Below are 24907 nucleotides of genomic sequence, written 5' to 3' on the forward strand. Positions count from 1 at the left end.
TTAAGTTTTGAACTATTGATTCTGAGAGAAATAAGCTTACAACTTTAAACTAATAAAAATCTAGGACGTGGTCATAGTTTAGTGGAGATCTAATACTATATGATAGTTTCCATGGAGACATAGATTGTTGACCCGATTAGTGAAATATTTTCTGATCCAGAAAGAAAATTTTAATCGGGTACACTTGATCTCTTTTGACCCTGGACACCTTTCATTTATTTGTGCACTAAAGTAAGTATTTCAAGGAAACTAATATATATTACACAAAAAGAAAAAAAGAAAAAAAAAACAGTAGGGGGCAAGTCACCCATAGATGACGTATACGTCTGTCCTAACACCTGTTCGAAAACGCGGCAGCCTAGGCGCTATTCGGAGGTTGACCGCATCGATTATGCCCAAATCGGTGTAGCCAGGCGTTGACCCGCGTAAGACCGCCTAATTTCCGCGTTGACCGCCTAATTCCCGTCTAATCTCGCGATGACCGCCTAAGTTTTTCTTTTTTCTTTTTTTTTTGCCTTTTTTGTCTGTGTAAGTTAAAACACAGTTGATTATTTTTTACTCATTATTGACAGATATTGTGTAATTATTCATTACTAACATACATACTATATTTAGGGATTTTTTCGTACCAAACCCACCATTTACGAATCAAAAAGACTGTTTAAAATTATATATAAAAAATTATATAATTATGTCTGAGAACTTGTATCATCATGTTTAAAATTAACTAAATATATTATAAATATATTAAATTATATTTAAAACTAGGCCCCGCGTAATCTTCGAGTATTCCCCGATTTTTCGGTAACTCGCTAGGTCCGAAGTTACCGCCTGAGTAGCGCCTAGCGTAGTTCCGAAGAGGGATCCTAACTAGTAGCATGTACTTGACAAAGCATAATTAACTATTGGTTTTAAACTTCCATTTTTTTTTTTAAATACATAGACTAATTAAAGTACTCTAAATTTTTTTTAAGACCCTAAATTTGTAAATAAAAAAATTTCAAGTATCCTATAGTCCCCTGAGCCCATATTCATAACACACCCGTTTTAACCATTCAAGGATCATCATTAGCTATAAACAGTTCCATATTTCTATCTTTTAATACTTCATGTGGAACCAACCTTACTATGATCTTAGGGAAGGTACATGGGGTTAGATCTGAATTTTTTTCTATCTTGTAAGGTTGTTGGACCGAAAGGAGTACAAACCCGAGCTGCTGATATAACGGCCACAGTAATGTCACTTGTTCTTTTACTTCAAAATAATCAGAGACATACGGATCCACTAACTTGGCAAATAGTTTCAACAGTGACGGTGATGCAGATTGAGAGAGAGCCACTTAATCTTTCTCCCGTATGTAGCTTTTCTCCATATATATGATGTTGAGGTGAGTTTGTTTACTTGTTTAGTGAACACGAACCACACCTTAAAATGTCAATTAGCAACACGTTCATTCATCCTAATCAGTAGCAACTATTTTCAGGATCATTTTTCTGTATCTTCAAGAGTCAACAAAAGAAGGCTTGTATTGTGTGGATTCATTTAGCCAAGAATAATAAATAGAAGAACGGGATGAGCAAGACTTTTTTTTTTTTTTGGAGACAACTTCATTTGATTCAACATTGAAGACAAGTACAATGGTTTATGGTGAGAGCCAAGCTATTACATATTGCTGGTTAGATAGTCTAGCTCTCTTTGCTAATTGATCAACATGATAAATTAAATTCCTAGGGACCTGTTTGAAAGAGTAATCATTTAGCTTGGCCAGATTGAGGATGTCCTGCACCATCGTAGAAGCTTCATGACAAGCAGTATTTTCACGTCCTCGACTAGGCTCCAAGCTTTTAAATAACTGAGTGTTATCACCTAGAAATATAACATTCTTGTAGTGCAGTCTATGTAATTGTTGAACAGCTAGCAAAGTTGCCACTGCCTCGGCTTCGAAGGCTGAATTTGTTGATGCAATTGCTGAGCTTCCTTGCATAATGAGAGTGCCTTGTCGACTGTATAAGGACCACCCTATGCCTGCAGCTTCATGTTCAGACTTCCAAGAGGCATCAGCAATGCAATATAGCGTTGATTCTTGCGGGAGGACAACAATGATGGAGCGCAGTCGATGATCTCTAACCTGAGTTGGGAAGGCAAGCTCATTATGGTATATAGCCTCTTTCCACAAGTTCAAATCCATGAAAGATCCTTTGATGGCTTGTACGATATGTTCCCGGTTATTATCAAATAATAACCTATTCCGCATCTTCCATATCCTCCACCCTATGAACCAAGCTAGATTACTTGGAAAATCTCTTGTATCCTCATTTACGATTTTGTGGACAAACATCAAGAGATTAGTATGAGGATGAGCAAGACTTAGAAATCCTTGAATAAACTTGGAAACTATAAATTAAAAAAAAAAAAAAAAAAACAAAGACGGAAATTTGATTATAACAGATTTGGAGGAGCACGATCAAGATGGGTTGATAATAGAGATGGGCTTTTCAGGCCCAATAAGAAAAACTAGTTTCATATATCAAAAGTCCAAAACATTTAGGGTTTTACAAGGCGCATATAAAAAGATACTAGGGCTTCTTCACTCCATTTCTCGTCGCAGTAAAGCTTAAGCCGCAGCTTCAGGTTCTTCCCTCTTCTTCGTCCTTCACCTTCTCTCATTTGATTCCTCCTCTTTGTCTCTAACCTTATCTTATAGGAAGGGGAGAATGTCTCACAGGAAGTTTGAGCACCCAAGGCACGGGTCACTTGGTTTCCTTCCAAGGAAGAGAGCTAACCGTCACAGAGGAAAAGGTATTTCTTTTTTATTCATAAGATTACTTTCAAACGAAACATATCTTATGTTTTGTAGAGATACAATTTGAGCTTTCTTTAGTTTCTTAGATTTGCGATTGTGTAACTAATTGGGTATTTTGAATGGAACACCTGCTCTGTTTTCTGGAGTTGCGTCTGAGTGTCTTCAAATTTAGATTGAAATGCTTACTTGGGTATCTATGATATTGAACATAACATGTCATCGTTTTCTTCTAGAAAATTGAAAATTTAATCTGACATTTTAGTTTTCTGGTTTGGTATTTTTTTCACATTTGTATGTAGTTTCATTAATCTGACATTTAATCTTATATGAATTGATTACTTGAATATCGTGTGTAGTAGGAAGATTTACTCTGTTTTCTAGAGTTACTTTGGAGTTTACTCTCTTATTTGAAAATAAATCAATGTTGTCTTTGAATAACAGTGAAGGCATTCCCTAAGGATGACCAAACCAAGCCTTGCAAGTTCACAGCCTTCATGGGATACAAGGCTGGTATGACCCACATTGTTAGAGATGTCGAGAAGCCCGGATCCAGTAAGTTCCCTCTCGTTCATTCATTCATTCATCCTTTTGTTATTATTCATTTATCCTAATTGGTTTGCTTGTGTAATCTTATATAGAGCTTCACAAGAAGGAGACCTGTGAGGCTGTCACCATCATCGAGACACCCGCCATGGTGGTCGTTGGTGTTGTTGCCTACGTCAAGACTCCCCGTGGCCTGAGGTCTCTCAACACCGTCTGGGCACAGCACTTGAGCGAGGAGGTCAGGAGAAGGTTCTACAAGAACTGGGCCAAGTCCAAGAAGAAGGCCTTCACCGGCTACGCCAAGCAGTACGAAACCGAGGAAGGCAAGAAGAGTATCCAGTCTCAGCTCGAGAAGATGAAGAAGTACGGAACCGTCATACGTGTCTTGGCCCACACTCAGATCAGGAAGATGAAGGGGTTGAAGCAGAAGAAGGCTCACATGATGGAGATCCAGATCAACGGTGGTACCATTGCCCAGAAGGTCGACTTCGCCTACAGCTTCTTTGAGAAGCAGATTCCCATCGACGCTGTCTTCCAGAAGGATGAGATGATTGATGTCATTGGTGTGACCAAGGGTAAAGGTTACGAAGGTGTTGTTACTCGTTGGGGTGTGACTAGGCTTCCTCGTAAGACTCACAGGGGTCTTCGTAAGGTTGCTTGTATCGGTGCCTGGCATCCAGCTAGAGTCTCCTACACTGTGGCCAGAGCTGGTCAGAACGGTTACCATCACCGTACCGAACTTAACAAGAAGATTTACAGGTTGGGCAAGGTTGGTCAGGAGACACACACTGCCATGACTGAATACGACAGGTCGGTTGAAATTTCTTTCTTTACAGTTTCTCCCCCTGCTGTTTTGGTTGTGTAACTGATGATTGTTGTGGCTATGATAGGACGGAGAAGGATGTGACTCCAATGGGAGGATTCGCACACTATGGTGTGGTGAAGGATGACTACTTGATGATCAAGGGATGCTGCATGGGTCCAAAGAAGAGGGTTGTGACTCTTAGACAGTCACTGCTCACTCAGACTTCCCGTCTTGCCATGGAGCAGATCAACCTCAAGTTTATCGACACTTCCTCCAAGATGGGACATGGCAAATTCCAGACTACCCAGGAAAAGAACAAGTTCTACGGCCGTGCCTCTGCCAAAGCTTAAACATTTTGATTTTCTTGTTCCAGTTTTCTTAACCTCTTTTCTCTGCTTCAGAAAACTCTTTAGAGCTATTCGACGCACTTTTGTGTTTTATTTATTTGGAGAGTTTGAACGTCATATGCTTCTTCACCTATTCTTCTCATCTTATAGTTTTAAACTTTTGATAATGGGTAGGTTAAGTCAAGATAACTTTGCTTATGCAAATTTATAATGTGAGCCAAACAAGATCATAGAAACCTGGCCTAAAATAAAACTTATAGAAGGCAAATATATTTGAAAAGATTATTTCAAAAGTGCATTTTTACATTTTATGTATGTTTGTTAACTAATAAAGGTGTATCATAAACTTCTAAAAATATTATTTGTGTTTATTGATTTCTTATTAGTATAAAATTGTCAGAAATAACTAATCAATAAAAATGGTGTATAATCAAAATTTGATGTACTTTTAATACCGTGTTAAAATGCAAAAATATATCCTATAAAAATATGGTGGATTAAATATGTTTTTTAAACGTTAACTAAATTTTGACATGTGTTTTGGAAACGTGAATTTTTTGAATTAAATATGTTTTCTTAAACGTTTTATAGATTTTGATCCAAGTTTCGAAAAATAAGATTGTTTTTATTATAACAAATTTTGATATGAATTTGTATTTTGAGATTGTTGTACATTATTATGTTACAAAGTCGTACTATAAAAAAACATAATTTTCTTATAAAAATATACAATTTATAAATTAGTTTATCTGAAAACTTTTATTCCAATTACATAACTCTTTATTAAGCATAGGCATTTACCAAAACCAAAAAAAAAAAAAAATACAAATCCAAAAATACATGTTTGCTTCGGGTCGAGGGAAAATACCTATTTTGTATTTTTTTGTCCCGTGGGTCTCTGTTCAAGTCCAGGTCCTACCGAGATCCGATCCGGTACATAAAGGACCCAATTTTTTTTGTATATTAGGTATATATGTGTATTTCAAATATGTTTTTGGCATTATATCTAATTTTTTAAGTTTTAAGTTTTTGGTTTGAGTTTTGGGTTATAGTTTTGGTTTCAGATAGAATTTCAAAATTTTTAAAATATATTTTAGGTATTCACATATAATTTTGGGTGTTTTTCTGGTTCCCCATATTAGATCTATGGTAAAATTTTGGATCTTTCTGGGTATTTGTTTTTTTTTTTGGTATTTTTCTGTGTTTTGAGTATTTTGGTGTTTTCGGATATTTTGAATCTTTTTCAAGTTCTAAATATCCGAACTAATCCATACCCGTTACTTAACCAAAATTTGAAGGTATTTTACAGGTATTTATATTATGGACTCGAACCCACTCAGCTCCGAAAGGAACTGAACCGAATCCAAAACAAAAAAATTCTCTAAAACCCGAAAATAATCGATCTGTACTCCACCAAAGACCCGAATGCCCATGTTTACTCTCTCATTATATTTCGTATACATTTTATAAGAATTACATTTATTGAGTTTGTTAGATTTAAATTCGATACATTTTTAGTATAAAGTATAAACACTTCTTATAAAAGTTATTTGCATAATATATATAATTTGTTTTGAACATAAAGTTTGCAAAACTGTTGTATAATATATGCTAACTCATTTTAATAATTAATGTCTAAATATTGTAGGTCTATTATTGAGCATAAGACAAGGTGTATAATATTATTGGGTAATAACCATAACCCTAGGTGATTTTCCCATGCGGGTATAAATATTTCTAAAATAAATATATTATAATAATTAATTGCTACTTATTTTTAATTTTAAATTAATTTCTAATTTATATGCATCATTTATATTAATAATATTATATATGTTATATCTAATCAGTTTGTTGTTTTTCAGTCGATTTAGTTATCATTTGGGTAAAGTGGATTGCATCTATAAATTCAACTGTAATATTTTTTATTCTATATATTAAAATTTGGATTAATTTCTTATTTGTATTTAGGTGATTGTTGTCTTAGATATGTAAATATATTTTATGAAGATTATGTGTAACTTAAAATATATTGTGATTAGAATAAAATAAAAAAATAAACTAAAGTGTTTGATTCCAAATTAAATAAATTGATATAACGAAACGATAAATGTTCTGAAGTCTCATGCATATATATAAATTTTACAAAAGAACTAAATTGTAACAGTTGGTTAATATTTTATTTTCATTTTTAATATGTTTTGAGTTGTCCTATGATTTATATTTATCAAATAAATTACTATTCTTATAAAATTAGATATTCTTATCGTAGTTAAATCTATGATTTTAGATATAAAATTATATATTCTTTCTAATTCAAAATGAAATATAATTATTTTTTATTATAATTAAGTCAAATGTGCATGAATTTTCATAATATTTATCAAATTATATGTTGATGTTTTTTTAAAAAATATTAGAAAATAAAGCGATGATCAATAGGAAGTTACATGCGTAAGTAGCTGAATACATTTTTGAAAACTCATGAATACATATCAATATTTACAATAATTAAAATATTTTATAAATTATAAATAACTTTATACTTTTGATTTATTGTATGGAAACTAAAATTTATTTTAAATAATCTTAAAATGAGAATTCAGATTGGCTTTGGTATTTTGATTATGGTTCTATTAAGTTCCACAAACATAAAAACATAAAATTTAAAAGAAAATTTAATATTAAAAAAAAAACTTTAATAATGAAAAAATATAATATATCTGCCTCATTAAACTATTTTGTAACTATTTTATCAAACGATATTTATTTAATTTTTTTAATATCTCTTAAAAATAAGCAGTAAAAAAATTGTGATTGTATTTAAAAATAATATTGTATAAGTAAAATATAATTTATCGATATTTTTTTCTGTAATTGAAAGATATTATAGTCAACTAAATATATGAAAAATAAATAAAAAATTTCAATATTACTAATTATAAACTACTTTTAGACAATTAAACATATATAAGTTTATGTTGCTTAATTGGTTTATGTAATCATCTAAGAAAATATATAGATATATAAAAATATTTTTATTACTTTGAAGTTTTTTTTAATTTTTTAAAACTATGTTTTAAAAGAAATAATATTTCTTTTTCTAATATAAAGATTATCTGTGTAAATCGTTTTTAATGAAATCACATTATATAGAAATTTATAATTTTCGTCTAAGAAAATACAGATATAAAGAAATTATTTTATTACTTCAAAATTGTATTTTATGTTATTTAAAAATATTTTTTAAATGTAATATTACTATTTTGTGAACTTTCCCTTTTTTTATGAAATAATATTATATACACATATATTTTCGTTTTTAAATTCTTTTTTTTAACTCTATAAAAAAATTCCTTTTTTATTATATGTGTATATTTTTTCAGAAATTTTTTAAAAGGAAACTAAATGAAAAAATAAATAATACTCCCTCCGTTTCATATTAAGTGTCGTTTTACAGAAAATTTTTTGTTACAAAATATGTGTCGTTTTCGGTTTTCAATGCAAAATTTATTAATTTTTATTCTGTTATTTGTTTTTCTATTGGTTGAAATATGTTTAGGTGTATAGGTAATTGTGTTTTTATATAGAAAACATGCAAAATTAATTGTTTTCTTAATCCGTGTGCACAAGTCTAAAACGACACTTTATATGAAACATATGAAGTAGTATTTTAAATGTAAATTAATTCATTAAGGGTAGCAGTGTAATCAACCATCGTGAGAGTTAACGTGAGAACGACAAATAGGAAACTGACTTCTCAAATAATATTATAGAGATTGTGTGATAAAATATTTTTAGAAAAGTGTATCACATGAATGAGGAGTAATAATAGGATTCATTTAAAATATTGCATGGTTAGAATAATTAATGGTAGAACCAAAAAAGTAATAAATACTTATATATGAATCCAACAATTTCTTACACTAAATTTTTAGAATGATTCTCTTTTAATAGTTTAGATGAATTTCTATGTAGTCATGAGATTTGCTTAAACAACATTGATGCATATCTGTAAATAGGTTGATGTTTTCTCTTTTTAAAAGGCAACCTAATCAATGTCATGACCAGACAAATTCATTTGATCTCGTTTTATCAAACTTTTGTATAGAATATAAATGGTCTCGGCCGTACATATTTTATTCGAATCATTGGTGTATTTGTAGGCTTATGCCCTTTCGGAAAGATTAATAATATGATGACAAAAAGGAAGATTAATGATATATATTTTCTATTAAAAATTAGTTTAGATAAGTTTTAAAATGTTAAATCATATATCTTGCTGTAAGTAAGTTTTGGAAATATTTGAAATTTATAATAGTTTTGATAAATTAAATTTGTTGATAAAAATTATAGAGAATATTTAATTGTTTAATGATAGAAGAATAACATTAAAATTTATGATATTATATTAATCATTTTTACTTATGTATCTCATAATTATGAAAAAATAAAAGTTAAAAAGGGAAACTATCATATATGTGTTGTTTGGGTAGAACATATTTTATTTGAGAAGTGATTTCATTATGTATCATCACCATATTCATTCTTACCAATTAATAATATGACTTTGAGAAATTGTGATATGATATCACTTAATTACGACATGCATAATTTATTTTATAAATATCTATATTTTTGGCAAATTGTTTTTTAATATGGTAATAAATAATAATTCGTACATCAATCTTTAAAAAAACTACTTTTGTTTCAAGATTTTTGAAATCTTCTAGACATTATTTGATTAATGTTTTGCTTATCTTTTATCACCATATTCATTCTCGCCAAAAAAATTATAGAACATTGAGAAATTGTGACATGACATTACTTAATTATCACATGTATATTTTTTTTTTAAATAAATATCCATATTTTTGGAAGGATTTTTTCTAATATAGTAATAACTAATAACTCATACATAATTCACTAAAGTAAATTTCCGTTACAAAAAATTACCTTTGTCAATATTTTTGAAATATAGTAATGAATAATTTTTATTCATGTTTTTGTAATTTGGTAAAAATAAATAAATAAATAAATAAATATATATATAATCAAAATTAAGTGTCCCTTACAAATATAAAACTAAAACAATACTAATCAAATATATATATTTTGTTAATATTTAATTGAATAATAGTTTAAAAAAAAGTAATGGTTCATTAAGTAAATTAAAAATTGATTTTTGCCAGTTTAACATATTTTAAGTAAAATAAACAAAAAATATTAAAAGTTATATAGATTTAAATATATAATTTTAAAATTAGGGATGATATAAATATTAAATAAATAGTAATTATAATATAGATAAATGTTATTCTTAGAAAATATAATTTTAATTCTACCAAAATTTAAATAAATAAAAATAATCAAACTAAATCAAAAGAAACAAGAATACATAGAACTACATTTATGATTTTAATTTTTCCAAATTGATGAAGTTAAATATAAAAATAATAATGTTAAAATGTAAACCAACTTTTTCTATAAATTGAAATAAAACTCTATTTACAATAATTATTTTTGTTCATAGCGCAAGAAAACTCCTAGTATATATATATATATATATATCTAGTATTTTTGTCAAATTAAAATTGGTAAGTTTCAAAATATTATATTACAAATTTTAAATTACTTTGATATATAATATAAATTTATTTTGGGATTTTATTCAATACTCCTTATGTTTCAGCAAGATAAATGTTTTTTTCTCTCTAAACTTGTTTTCAAAAAGATATATGTCATATGTGTTCCTATGCACTTTTTATTGGTTAATAAATTAAAAAATTAAAAAAAAAATCACTTATTAGAAGACAATTGGTCCAAAACTATTGTAAACCACTAAATAGAGAAAACAATACATTTATAATCAAAAAGTGAAGACATTTTCTTAATATATGTGTAAAACAAACTAAAGCAAATTTGATACTAATTAAGTTGTATAAAACTTAATTAGTATACAACTTAAAAGATTGGCCACAAGTAATTTAAATCAAATTAAGGCTTATTAATTTGTATACTAATTAAGTTTTTCAAGTAAATCTGTGGAAAGTAAAAAATATGTAGCAAAATCAAGTAAATTATATTATAATTATGTAATTTTTTGCATGAAAGGAAACGAATATGTGTGAAAATAGTAATTAAGAATAATAAAAGTTAAGTTAGGAATAAAATAATAAATTGGTGTCAAAAAATTTATTTCCCTAAATAAAAGCAATATATAATTCATGGTACCCTCATACTCACAAGTCATGAATAACCAGAAAAATTTTCGCTTATATTTCAGAAACAATAATAGTATATCGTAATTTAAGTATAGAGATGAATTCAGCAAAACCAGTCTTCTTCTTGTTCATGTTCCTTCTATATGCCTTCTGTAAGTACTTCGCTTGTATACAAATATATGATTTTAAAAATGTACATACAATAAACACACACATAAATATATTAATATATAATATATATATACATCTATCTCTGATGACTACAACATGTATGTGATTTTCATATATTCAATTGGGGTTTTATATATATTAACGAGTACAATTTTGTATCATTTTAAATAAATGCTATTTTCATTTAGTTTGAAATAATATGAACCTTAGATTACAATATGTTTCTTTCTGTCAAATGAATTACGTTAACTAGGAGGGTCCAGTTTCAGTTTCTTTTAGTTTGAGTTCATAGATTTTTGAAACATAGTAACCAATAAAATAATCATCAAGTTTGGATCCAACCGGTTGAAGTTTTAGTTTTATTTTATATCAGAATCAACTATTAATCTGAATTCTGTGTTGGTCATTTTTATGTCTATGGTTAATCTGAATTAATTAATCACTACCTTTTTATTTATTTTTGATAATCTATATGAAGGTATGACAACAACAGAAAGCAAATGTCACGACGACAAAGATTGCGAAAACGTGAAGCTACCGTGTCCGGGGCCTCTCGCATGTTTGTATGGTGGCTGCGTTTGTACGTACCTGGATAAGCCACTCGACATTCCCAATTCTCAAATCAAAAGTGCGCATTCCGGGAAAAAAATTATAAACCTCCATGATTCTAGTGTTTAACCATTACATCTGTGGTGACAGATAACATAAAAATGTGACAATAATATAATTTGAATTAATTAATCACTACCTTTTTATTTATTTTTGAAAATCTATATGAAGGTATGACAACAACAGAAAGCAAATGTCACGACGACAAAGATTGCGAAAACGTGAAGCTACCGTGTCCGGGGCCTCTCGCATGTTTGTATGGTGGCTGCGTTTGTACGTACCTGGATAAGCCACTCGACATTCCCAATTCTCAAATCAAAAGTGCGCATTCCGGGAAAAAAGTTATAAACCTCCATGATTCTAGTGTTTAACCATTACATCTGTGGTGACAGAATAAAAATGTGACAACAATATAATTTGCAAACGTTGAATGAAAAAAGTAATATTTATCGTACCATTGAAAAAACCGCCTCAAATTTCTCAAACCTTTTGTTTTTTTTGTCATCTAGAATAGGGAAATATCTTACTGTACAACTATATCAATGTTTTCGGGCGCATGCAACACAGTTTTATGCCGATGCTGGCCGTTCTTGTGGATTACGTCACGTCCTTTGCTTTCATTTCCTTAATCGTTTTTGCATCTGTTTTTATGTGCTATGGAATCGTAACCTTATACTAAACGGAGAAAAGAATACCCGATGAAGCTTTGGTTCCTCTTCTTCGCTGCAGTCCTCCCGGCAGCTCTTCTTCCTTGGTGGGTCCTCTCTCCGGAGATGAGTCGAGAAGGTTCTCTCACCACTGCTGTACTCTTTTTCTCTCGTCTCTCTCCTCTCTACTCCCGCCCGTCATTGTTATAGAATGTGGAATATGATCTTATTAGAGATGATTAGAGTACAATATATATGATGATTACAAAGGTAAACCTAGGTTAGAGATATTAACATTACAACCCTTTCTATATCTACATCTGTATCCTTAATAATCCCCCTCATGATGGAGGTAATCTTGTGACTCCAATCTTGGATATTGCTGTGATGAACTGTTGGCGAGAGAGTAGTTTTGTAAGAGCATCAGCCAACTGATCTTTGGTAGAGACGTGAGACACACGAACAATACCCAGTTGAATCATGTTGCGGATGAAGTGAAATCTATTGCTATGTGCTTCATTCTTGAGTGGAAAACCGGGTTCGCACACAAGTATGTTGCACCAACATTGTCACAATAGATAGCTGGTGTAATCGGGATCCTGATACCGAGCTCTTGAAGTAATGAACAGATCCATCGCAGTTTCAACGCCGTGTTTGCGACAGCCCTGTATTCTGCTTCAGTGGACGATCTTGTAACCCCATTTTGCTTCTTCGACGACCAAGACACCGGAGTAGAGCCAAGGTATATGACATATGCGTTAGTGGAGACATAATCGTCCCTATCCCCTGCCCAATCGGCGTCCGTAAAAGCGTGTAGTGTGAGAGGAGAACCGACCTTCATATGAATCCCATGACTCACAGTTCCTGCCAAGTACCTGAGAACTTGCTTTGCAGCTTGCCAATGTGTTTCCGTGGGCTTATGCATGAATTGCGAGAAGCGATTTACCGCAAAGGAAATGTCCAGCCTAGTGAAAGCTAAATACTGCAGACTACCAACAATGGAGCGATATTGAGAGACGTCTGATAAAACAGTACCACTGTGAAGCGTGAGTTTTGGTGTGGTCGCCATTGGTGTTGAGACTGCCGTTGCATCAATCATATTAGTCTTAGCAAGAAGATCCAAAATGTATCGACGTTGCATAAGATGCAGTCCCTTGGCGGTTTTGTTAACTTCAATACCCAAAATATAATGAAGATCTGTTGGATCTTTGATAGAGAAGCGTTGAGCGAAGGAGTGGAGAACAGCTGCGATGACGTTTGGTTGACTCCCTGTGACGATGATGTCATCAACGTACACCAGTATGTACGTATACTGAGAGCCTGTGATCCGTGTGAAGAGTGATGTATCCGAAAGAAAGTTTTGGAAACCCATGTCGAGGAAATGTTGTCTGAGAGCCATATACCAGGCACGAGGAGCTTGCTTGAGCCCGTAGATTGGTTTCTTGAGACGACAAACGTGTTGTGGTCTGTCATGATCGATGAAGCTTGGCGTTTGCGTTATGTAAACCTCCTCTTGTAGTTCCCGTTGTAAGAACATGTTGTTCACGTCAAGTTGTTTAATTTCCCATTCTTTAGTGACGGAAATGTCTAGGACAAGCCTGATTGTAGTAGATTTGATCACATGACTAGAAGTCTCACCATAATCGACACCATATCGCTGCGTGTTTCCCCTTGCTACAAGTCTGGATTTGAGTTGTTCGATGTCGCCATTGGGCTTGTACTTTATTGTGTGAATTCATCAACAACTAACCAAATTCTGTGACGAATCAGGTGGAACCAAGTCCCATGTTCCGTAGTCAATCTGAGCGCTACTCTGCAGACATACTTTTACGCCATCATTCATCGCGAAGAGCTTGAGCTAAGGTTCTGAGTTCTTTTGGTTCAGAAATTGTCGATGCGGTTAGGATGAATTTGGTGGTGTTTGGTTTAGTGATTTTGTTTTTAGACCTTGTTTGCATAGGATGTTGGTTTTGGGGTTGGTTTTGGGATGGTTCGGATTGAGAATTGGCAATTGGATTTGATTATAAGGTGGTTGTTATTTCTGGTTCACTGGTTTGATGATTTTGGCTCAGAAAGGATATGGGTTGTGGGTTTGAGGTGGTGGGTTGTTGGTTTTCATTTATTTAGTGGTTGGGCTAGGCCGTGGGTTGCGGCCCATTTTGAGATGGAACAGTGGGCTCAGAGTAAGATGGAGAAGAGAAATGAGTTTTAGAGTTAGAAGACGATACCTGAGATTGTGGAAGAATGACCCAAGACGAAGGAACGGTGGAGGAGCTAGGGTGAGAATCCAAGCACAGGGAAGCTTGAGTCATCGGAGCTTGTCGTTGCTGTACCAGAATTGGAGTTACTTGCGGTTGAGGCGAGGAAGCAACATGGTCTTCTGTTTCTGAAATCGGAGACTTTCGAGAAGTTGGAGCCGCAAACGAGAAGACTGTTTCTTGGAAGAAAACATGTTGAGATAGGTACAGACGACCAGTGGGAAGATGAGCACACAGGTAAGCACGCTGAGTCGTTGAATACCCGAGAAAGACACATTCTTTTGACCGATCTTCCAACTTGTGTTTCGTGTAGGGACGTAACCATGGAAAGCATATGCACCCGAAGTCTGTTGTAGTTTGGTTGTTTTTGAAAGAGTTTCTCATACGGTGATTGAAACTCAAGGTTTGGAGTTGGTAAACGATTGATCAAGAAGATTGCAGCCGCAAATGCAAATGGCAAATACTCTTTGGGCATGGATGCGTGAGACATCAGGGTCAAACCAGTCTCCACAACATGTCGGTGCTACCGCTCTGCAACTCCATTGTGTTCCGGTGTATGCGGAGGAGATGTGAGATGCGATATCCCATGTTGCTGAAGGTATGATCTCAATGCTATAAACTCTCCACCATTGTCTAAAAATAGTGTCCCAATTCGAGTTTGAAACCGGTTCTCAACCAACTCTTTATAGGCTACAAATGTTTCCTTGACTTGAGATTTCTGCTTTAGAAAAAAAAAGAAAAAAAAAAAAGAGATTTCTGCTTTAGAGGGTAAAGCCAAGAATATCGAGTATAGTGATCTACCAGAACAAGATAATATTTGAAGTGGTCAGTGGATAGAATTGGTGATGACCACACATCCGTGAAAATGATTTCGAGAGGTCTAGTAGATGTTATGCTTGAATCAGAAAAAGAGAGTTTATGGCTTTTATTAATCATGCAGTCTGAGCAAGGCAAACTTTTATTTGATAACTGAGAAACATGAAGAGAAAATTTAGAGATTGTTTTGTTTTAAATTGAGAAAGAGGGATGACCCAAACGAGAATTCCAAGAAAACATTGTAGCTTTAGAAGTTGGAGAAGTAAAGAACGCCGTAGGTGTAGATGTAACTCGCGGCCATTCATATAGTTGACCCTTAGTGTTGCCTTGGATTAACCGGGTCCCCGTGCTCAGATCCTTCACCTTAAAAGAAGAAGGAAATAATTCCACCAGTACTTTATTAGTGTTGCATAAACGATACACAGAAATCAGATTCTTGTGTATATTAGGAACACACAGAACATCGTGTAATGCAATAGGTTTGTTTTGAGAAAGGAGAGAAGAGGAACCCATATGTGTGATTGACTGATTTGATCCATCGGCAATCACCACAGTCTCACCTTCTTCATATGGTTGATGTAATGACAGGTTCTGCAGGTCTGAGGTTATGTGGTGAGTTGCACCACTGTCAAGCAACCAATTGTTAGCCGTGTATGGATTTTCAGCTGCCATGTTGGCGTGAGACTGCCATGGCGTGAAAGGATTCAGCTGGGAGGCCACCTGGAAGCTCCAGAGTTGAGGGCAACGTTTGGCTCCATGCCCTTGTGTGCCACATATCTGACACTTACCAAGGTATGATCTTGGGCCACGAGACTGTTGCTGCCAGTTTATGTTGGTGTTGATGTTGTTTGGCCTGACTTGTGAGCTGTAGTGATTGCTGTGTTGCTTGTTTTTTCCATGATTCTGATATGTGGACTGATTCTTATTGTGCACCAGATTCACTGAGTTATGAAAGATGGCTTGAGTCACCGGAGAGGAGGTTTGAAGCTTGGTTTCATGATGCAACAACTTCTCATGAATCTCGGTGATCGAGGGAGAAACTTCACGACCTTTAATCTAGTCAATGACCTGTTTGTATTCATCAGGCAGGCCCTCCAAAATTGCATCAACTTGATCTTCATGATCCATTGGCTTCCCGAGAATGGCCAGCTGATCAAATCTTGTGGTAGCACCTTGAACATAGACATCAATAGTCTTGTTCTCTTTCTTCCAGTACTTTAGTTGATTGCAGAGATTCTTGATGTGTGCACGACTTGGCTTAGCATAGGTAGAGGCCAGAGTGTCCCAAACCTGAGCCGCAGTAGTAGCGCGAGAGACCATCGGTTGTAGAGGCAGCATTATTGCACCGAGGAGTGCACTATAGATTAGACGATCTTGTCTTTTCCAGATGACATGATATGGATTCGGGGATGTTTCACCATTGATTGTAATGTCAGGAGTGGGAACAATTGTCGATCCATCGAGATGACCAACAAGGCCATATCCATCAACCAAAGCATGAACTTGGAGACTCCACATGAGGTAATTGGTTTGTGTAAGTTTTGAGACGCCAGACATGTTTATGTTAAGAAGGGTCTGATTGTTTTGGTTTGTGGTAATTGTTTCGGTGATTATTGCAGGAAAGGTGTTGTTGTTTAAAGAAGACATGGTGGTGTGAAAAGAAAATTTTAAACAATGAGATTTAGGTTTTTAGGAGCGACGGCTCTGATACCATATAGAATGTGGAGTATGATCTTATTAGAGATGATTAGAGTACAATATATAGGATGATTACAAAGGTAAATCTAGGTTAGAGATATTGACATTACAACCCTTTCCATATCTACATATGTATCCTTAATAATCGTCTCCTCATAGCTTCACCTCCGCCGTGCTTTGTGTTCACCATTTCGTCCCCGACTCTGCCTTCCCTCTCGCCGACTATCCTTCTCTTGGTGTAAGTGGAAGTGTCGGATATGGACTCTTCGTATTCCATCTCACCAGATCAAATCCTTCGCCGGAGGGGGGGGGGGGGTTCCCTAATTCTCTGTACGTAAAAGCTTCTACTGCCCCGGTGTCTTGCCTTTGAGCGCTAACTGCTTCGTCGGCCCACTACTGCCGTTTAACCACCGTCAAGCGAGTCTATCACCATTCCGGATGTCGCTGCTATCTCTCTGCCGACGCGAGTAAGGGAATGTAATTGGATTTCAATGTTGCCAACTAGGCTTGGAGAGACAACTTACACCAAAAGGCGATGCCCATTGTTTCACAGCACAACTTGTTGTGGGAGTAGTGTAGCTTTCTTACAACATGCCAAAAAGTTTTGGTGGGTTCATCAAGATTTTTATCGAAATAGATTTGCGCATAGTTCTACATCTTTCTTTCTTGAATTGTCTAATAGTTTTTTATTTACCGGTGAGTTCACGGGGCTCATCAGCACCACCCTAATCTCTTTCTCGTCTGAGAAGTGAAACATATCACCTTGGGCCCCTTCTCTGAAGAACACCTTCCCTCTTCTTTTAAAGCGGATGAGTCTTTCCAAATCTATAACCAACGGCAGAGGGAGAGAATAATTTTACAGGGGTCAAACTGATAACAGTCCTATTTTACATTGTTTCACTTGGTTTTGCGATTGGAATTAGCTCCATATTTCCTTTGCTACATTGTATTAGAAAAGAAGTTGGTTGACGTTTGACAGTTTGACATATGGTGTCCGCTTTCATATTCTGTCTGAATATCCTAACTAGCTAATAAATGAACAACTTACCACCTTAATTTACTAAACCATATGAAGAAGCTCTCTCCCCAAGACTATTAGTAGACAAATCTCATACTCTAATCTTTGATACACTAAATTTGAGTGCTTCACTGCAATCTAACAGTGTAGATGTAATATCTGAGGTTCAATTCCAAAAGACCGTTCTTACACTTTGTTTCTGTGAGTTCGATATCAAGCTAAGACAAATCAATTTAAATAAAATAAAATAATTAAAATAAAGCAAGTATCAGAGTTGGTTTGGTTTCAGAATATAAAAGATGCTAAGTCTAGGGTGAAGTATCAGGTGTCAAACGATCATGAGCTAAATAACTATTCAAGGAACAATTTCAAACAAGTCTAGAACTCGAAATACACATATAACTCGATCCACTCTCGTGGCATCTCACCTTTTATCAAGCAATTGTAACACATAAATTGTCGCTTGGATTAGAATATGAAGACAAACATTAAGCTCAGATTCGATTTGTTCACAAGTTGCCATAATATCTACTTTCACTGGTTAGAGACAAGTTGCCCATTCATGTTGTTTCTAGCAATCTAAGTTTTTTTAATGATTAGATTAGACCTAGTTTCAAACACTAAATGATTAGTTAAATGCATGCGGTAAGCGTAACCATGAATGGAGACAATCACAACAATAATCCTTATTTGTATTTAACTCATGGATCTAAACACCCTAATACCCTAGACCTAACAATTGACTACTTAGCCATGAAGAGAGAAAATACATAGATAATAGATGAAAAAACATGTCTGAACCAATAATAATAAGCAAACAGGCTTTAGAAATCTTCTCTAAAGCATGTAGAAATTATTCTCCCTTAACAAAGCTACAAGTTTTCTCTCTTAATAATCTCCCTCAAACATAACGTAGTTTCTAAAAAATGATAAGAAAATGTATTTTTGCAGATCTGTGGCGGTCCAGGAGGAAAAATGAGGATCCCTAGGTAAAATCTCGAAATATTAAACTTTCTTAAAAATCTATGCCGCTGGAGCAGGCACTCGGGTGCTCTGGTCGGCTGCTCCGCGTGAAAATCTCCAATTTGCATTCTTTTCTTCATGTGTTCCTCCAAGAGCCTCCTAACCTATCCCAGACCTGAAATGACTCGAAATAAACTAGAAAGGCTCGATAAAACCTGAAAACACTTTAGAAAGTATATGTACAATGTGTCAAAAATACACTATATCAATCTCAACCATTATTCTATCAATTCTGTGACGCACTTTATGCACCTGATCTTCAAGAGAGTTATCCGTACCAAAAATCCAAAATTCTGATTTGAACAACAACAAACACTATAAAACTAATGTCATTAGAGCTTCTCCAACAGCATGTTGCAAAAAAATACCTAATCAAAAGGTAATAATATAAATACAAAAAAATAGGAAAGAGAAATGGTTGAGGTTCTTTAAACTCATGTTCTTAAGATCAGTTAATAAACTTTAGTGCCACATGTTTCTTTTTCATTAATTAATATTTATTAAAGTAATTAAATTAAAATACATAAATATAACATATTAATTTTTTTTTTGTTAGGCACCCCAAATCACCATCTCCACCGATAGAGATACTCTTAGATATAGCTATGAGGCTGGCTTCCTTCTTCCTTCAGCATTGGGTCACTCAAGTATCACGGAGTTCACTCCGAATTTCATTCCAGATATCTTAACAGAACGATGGCAAATGAGGAATCTTCAATAGACTTCAACATGAGGGTGGATGTATCATGTATTTCCTTTTCATTGAGTTCGCTTAAGACAATTTGTGTTGCTTCCTTGATATCTCATTGTATTTTATCGAAGATCAACTCGTTGTTCTGCGGGGAAAACAGCAGAATCTCTGAATTCAAAACAACTCTTCCATTTAACCATATGTCTGGTCTCGTGTGTCATCCAGACAACATGTTCACCGTTTCTGAACGTGTTCATTAAAAATACAGTCTTTTGGTTTCAGGGTCTTGATACTAATATAAATTGGGGAACATAGGTCAAACGATGTCTCTAGGATCGGCATTGCTTCACAGGACGAGCGTGAGCACGTTGCTGGTTACAGCGTTCACAAGGTTACAATTCTTAACCTTCCTGAAACGGCTCAAACAAGCGGTTTGCATGAAGCATCTATGAAAAGTCCATCTGTTACATTTGGAATGAGTTTCGGAGGTGAAACAAAGGAATCTACTTGTGAGAAATCACCAGTGCCTATATATCCATGGGTAAACGCAGATGGGTCCATAAATAAAGTCGTCTTTGATGGACTTGTTCGCCGTGTTCTAGGTACCGTGATGCAAAATCCCGGTATACCTGAGGTAAAAAAATGCTTCTCCCTTTTCCTCACAACTATATAATCTTTATTAATTATTTATCAAAATCATTCCATTTGTGGCAGGACGAGATCATAAACCTAATGGATGTACTAAATCCTCAGGTAATTTACAACCCATCTATATCCTTAAACCTCTTCTCCAACGGTTTCATATGCAGAAACTTATTAATGCTCGTCTTGTGTCTCTCTATATATGATCTGTGGTTGGTCTCTGATAACATTATATATGTATCTCTTTTTGCAATTCTCAGAGCTGTAGGAAGCTTCTGGAGTTGATGAGACTCGATGGGTATGTGAAAGTGAGGGAAATGATGCAAACCAAGTTCACCGGTCCTCCGTCTCTGCTAAACAGTCTCCTCATAACCGGCCCCAAAAAACAGGAGCTTATCAGCCGCAAACACTTGTTTGCCAACTCCAAGGGACTCTTTACCTTATGAATGTAGTAAGATATGCAATGATTCACTTTTGTTTTGAAGTATCTTTCAAAACAAAGTTAAATGTAATCTTTCTTGGTCGAACAGCTTCCTTTAACCAAGTGTAATATTAATCATTAACCATAGTGTATGATACAAATAACTTCAAATAAAAAATAGGTTTGACTTATTTATTTACTGATTTAGTGTTTGTTTTTGGGATTTAGTGTTAAGTATGAATAAAACAATACTGTTTCTCATGAGAAGTGTCACCTTTCCTGCAATAGAGCAGATGAAATTACCAAAATCCCTAATCGTTTTGTTATCTTCCGGAGCGGTCTGTACGGGGCTTGAAGATGCAATGGATTTCGTTTCGACGATATTCCGAGGTGTGGATTGGCTATCAACGTCACAATTTAATGTGACTATGTTTCAACTTTTCGGCGGTGCCGTGAAATTTACCTTGACGCATTCGAGTTGTTTTCTGAATTCGCTGTCGATTTATCCTAGAGGTTTCTCTACATCTATCAGTTATGTTGTATTGTCTTACTGTTTTGCTTCTAATGCTAGGATTGTCTCTTCTTCAAAGTGTAATACGGAAGTTTAAGTATTAATGAAAGTTGTGTTTCAAAAAAAAGGATAGTAGTCGCCATAATCTTTATTAAAAGAGTTTCCTTTTTGTTGCCTTATCTGAAATATTAATTTCCTTTTTCAAGGTTGCGTTATTTCCTTTTTTTTTTCCAACCTCTACTCTTTCTTTATATAAACTAAATAGCGCATACGTTTTCTACCACCAAACACCAGTTAAGGGCTTTGCTTTAGTCTCTCTCAAGAAGTCTCAACTAGTTTTATATCTCGCCAAGTTTCTTCTCTCAGTCATATTTTTTTGGCTCAATAATTCGTTCGAAGCGAAACATGGCGATAGAGAAACAAGAGTGCTCTCGTTCGGACGACGATCTCTATTCTCTCGTTTTCCAGACATCCTTGCGACCACCATCTTCTACAAATAAGAAGAGAAACAACCTCGATTCTAACTCGTCCGTACCTTCTACTTGTGCAGTCATCATCATAGACGACGATGACGAAGAGGAAACCCTAGAGTCGAAGAAGAGAAAAAACCTCGATTCTAACTCGTTGACACCTTCTAGTACTGGTGGAGTCATCATCATAAACGACGATGAGGAAGACGAAACCCTAGAGCCTTCAAAGAAGAAGCCAAGATTGGGGTCTTGGTGGGACGACGTTGATTCCTTCGACGAATTAAGTTCCGTGTTCAAGAGGTTACCAATAATGCATTCAAGCTTTTCTTCAACTAATCTTCCCGAGACGAAGACGAAGGAGGATAAGAGATCGTTATCTTCAAGTGATCATGAGAATTTGCTTGGTTACAACGATAGTGTTACTAGTAACAACAAGGAAAATCAAGATCGTTTAGGATATGGCCACGTGTCGCTTCCAAGTCTTGGCGGCTACGTCAAAGACATCGCAACTCCTGTGGATTCCTGCTTTCCTTCTTCGCCTACTGGTCTTCTGGAGGCGAAGACAAATACAAACAAGGATTACGAAAGCCAATTATCATCATCAAATCATCACGGTGATAATTTCATTGGTTTTAGAGAGGACGAGATTGTCGGTGAGGGTACTGATAATAGCAGTAATAAGGGTATTCGACACGTGTCACTTGAGGAGTTGGGTGTTTCGGTGGAAGATCTCAAGAGTATGCCATGGGAAGCCTTTGATCCGACATGGGAAATTAGGTCCGAGACCATGGATCCTTGGCTTGGTGGCCACGTCAGTGACATGTTCTCTGCTAATTAATCCCTACGCTTAATTGTTCGTTGTTGTTCTTCTTTTCTTAATTCTCCTATATGTAAAACCAACGTCAATTTGATTGATCATGTTAATCATATATTCATCTTGTTAATCTTTTTTTTTTCTGGCTGCGTTCATCTTGTTAATTAATCATATGAGAGAAATTGATGTTTCTATTTGAGATCAGTTCTAAATTGCCTTTAGCTATTTAAAACATTCGAGTCATGGAAAGTCTATTATATTAAACGTAATTAAATAATATACTAAAAACTTACAAATTCAATCTAAATTTTAACTTTGAACTAGTAAAACTGAAAGAGACACAAAAGAATAATATATGGAACACAGTATGGTCTCGTTTACTACAACTACAACTGCGTGGATATATATAAACTCTTAGATATGATTGTAATGATGGTTAGAGACGATGGACTTCAAACTTTCATCAGGGCCATCTCATGAGATGATGAACTCGGCTTAATATAAGAACCGGTTCGAGAAAAAAGAAACTTGTCAAAGGAAATATAAAAGGGTTAGCCAATCAAAGGAGATATATGCACAATCAAATAGAAAAAGTAGATAAAGTATGGCTTAGAGGTTATTGCTTCTTATTAGAGTTACTTGGAAACAAATCCGCGCGAGATCAAATAATATACTAAAAATTAAAATTATTTAATATTAATAGAATTATATACTTGCAAGTATATTTATTTTGATTTAATATAATGGAATGTATAATAGTTATACTTAATTTTTAATATTTTTTTTTATTTTTTTCATTTAAACAGTTAATAAATTAGTTTTTTTGATAAATTAGTTGATACATTAGTTAAAATAACAAAATTTAATAACGAAAAAAATAAATAATAGTTATTAAACGATCATAATACAAGTTTATAACAAAACTTTTACTTCAATAATATACCAATTGAAATATATGTAATGTTTTGAAAGTACAGAAAAATAAAAGTAATAGTTCTAAAAGAATTTGAACATTTTCCAAAAGGACAAAGAAAATAGCATACATGGTGTTGGAAACTTAATATTTAAACAAAATTTTGTTTGGACGTACACACACAATAAAAATGGTACACATGAACTCATTTTATAAAAAGAAACAGCCATTTTACAATTGTTTACAATTGCTTTCCAGAAAATATATGTAATACAAAAATATCTTGCATACAATTACATTTCATTATTGATAATACATGTATTTTGCATTAGTAGTTTTGAGCTTATGTGAAAATATCTTGCATACAGTTATATTTACATCCTTATATATTTTGTCAATTTCTTCAAATTAATAAATTTTCCGTTTTTATATGTTTTTCAAAGATCTTTAATGAAATTTTAAAAATGAATCTCTAATTTTCATAATATATTTAGTGATTGACGTGAAGTTCTTTTTTGGGTTGTTCTTTTAGTTGTGATTTATCATTCCCACAACTTTTTATATACAGAAAACTAAAAATTGCAATGGTTGACAACTAAATATTGCAATGGTTAGTTAATGGTTGCAATGGGTAACACTAAAATTTGCAATGACTCATCACTGAGTACTATAGTTACTAAATGTTATAATCACCTGGGGATACAATTACCAACAATTACAATGGTTCATTATCACATATTGCAATGGTTCATCACCAAAAATTGCAATCACCAACAGTTGTAATGTTTCATTTAGTCAGATTTAGTTGTTCATATAGATAAACATAATAGTTCACTTAATCGGTTTCAAAGAATCATTTAAATCTCCAACAATCATTCCCAGTTATGTGTAGTTAGAGACTCAATTAATAAATATTCACATATGTCAATCTCATTTATAAATTAAAATGTGTATATATAAAAATATTTGTTCATGGTTTACATTTTCTTAATATTGATCTATTAATAAATAAAATTGTCTAAATAGACCACAACATTTTACCTGACACCCGAATAAATGAAACTGAATCAGACAAAAAATATGCACACCAAAAATGATATTATAAACCATACAATATAATTGACAACCATACAATTATTTTTTTATTATATAATATTATAAGAATAATTAAATTACACAACAAACAAAATTATCATAATATTTTTAAGATATTTATAATAAAATAGTCAGAAGAAACATAGTCATTATCAAACTTTGCAAAAAAAAAAATTAATCTAGAAAAAGTAAATAAAGACTAATAACATCATTATTTAATTAGGATTTTTGGCTATTGAATTGGAATAACCCTTATTTTTTGTTGACAATGTTTCATTTAAATATCATTTAAGAATTTATAAGCAGGTGTGTAACAAAAAAAAAAAAAATTATAAGCAGGTAACTGCATACAATTTTTTCACCATTCTATGAACAAATTACAATGAG

General features: G+C 33.5%; 4 protein-coding genes across 4 annotated transcripts; 3 read left to right on the top strand and 1 right to left on the bottom strand.

Moving 5' to 3' along the window:
- Nucleotides 1-1643: 1643 nt before the first annotated feature.
- LOC125590572 lies at nt 1644-2255 on the bottom strand. Its single transcript, XM_048764183.1, has one exon. It carries the CDS (start codon nt 2253-2255, stop codon nt 1644-1646), a length of 612 nt encoding a protein of 203 aa, XP_048620140.1.
- A 304-nt stretch (nt 2256-2559) lies between these two features.
- Nucleotides 2560-4616, top strand: LOC106410501 (60S ribosomal protein L3-1). Its single transcript, XM_013851011.3, has 5 exons — nt 2560-2632; nt 2706-2800; nt 3246-3356; nt 3443-4157; nt 4238-4616. The coding sequence occupies exons 2-5, from the start codon at nt 2716-2718 to the stop codon at nt 4500-4502; spliced, it is 1176 nt and encodes a 391-aa protein (XP_013706465.1). The 5' UTR covers nt 2560-2632; nt 2706-2715; the 3' UTR covers nt 4503-4616.
- A 6126-nt stretch (nt 4617-10742) lies between these two features.
- LOC111205402 (putative defensin-like protein 304) lies at nt 10743-11960 on the top strand. Its single transcript, XM_022701153.2, has 3 exons — nt 10743-10875; nt 11373-11522; nt 11675-11960. Exons 1-3 carry the CDS (start codon nt 10821-10823, stop codon nt 11872-11874), a joined length of 405 nt encoding a protein of 134 aa, XP_022556874.1. The 5' UTR covers nt 10743-10820; the 3' UTR covers nt 11875-11960.
- Nucleotides 11961-19957: 7997 nt separating this feature from the next.
- On the top strand, nt 19958-20978 carry LOC106409094. The gene is made up of 3 exons (XM_013849780.3): nt 19958-20288; nt 20369-20407; nt 20557-20978. Exons 1-3 carry the CDS (start codon nt 20103-20105, stop codon nt 20740-20742), a joined length of 411 nt encoding a protein of 136 aa, XP_013705234.1. The 5' UTR covers nt 19958-20102; the 3' UTR covers nt 20743-20978.
- The last annotated feature ends 3929 nt before the right edge of the window (nt 20979-24907 follow it).

Source organism: Brassica napus, chromosome C7, assembly GCF_020379485.1.
Source record: "Brassica napus cultivar Da-Ae chromosome C7, Da-Ae, whole genome shotgun sequence".
NCBI lineage: Eukaryota > Viridiplantae > Streptophyta > Magnoliopsida > Brassicales > Brassicaceae > Brassica > Brassica napus.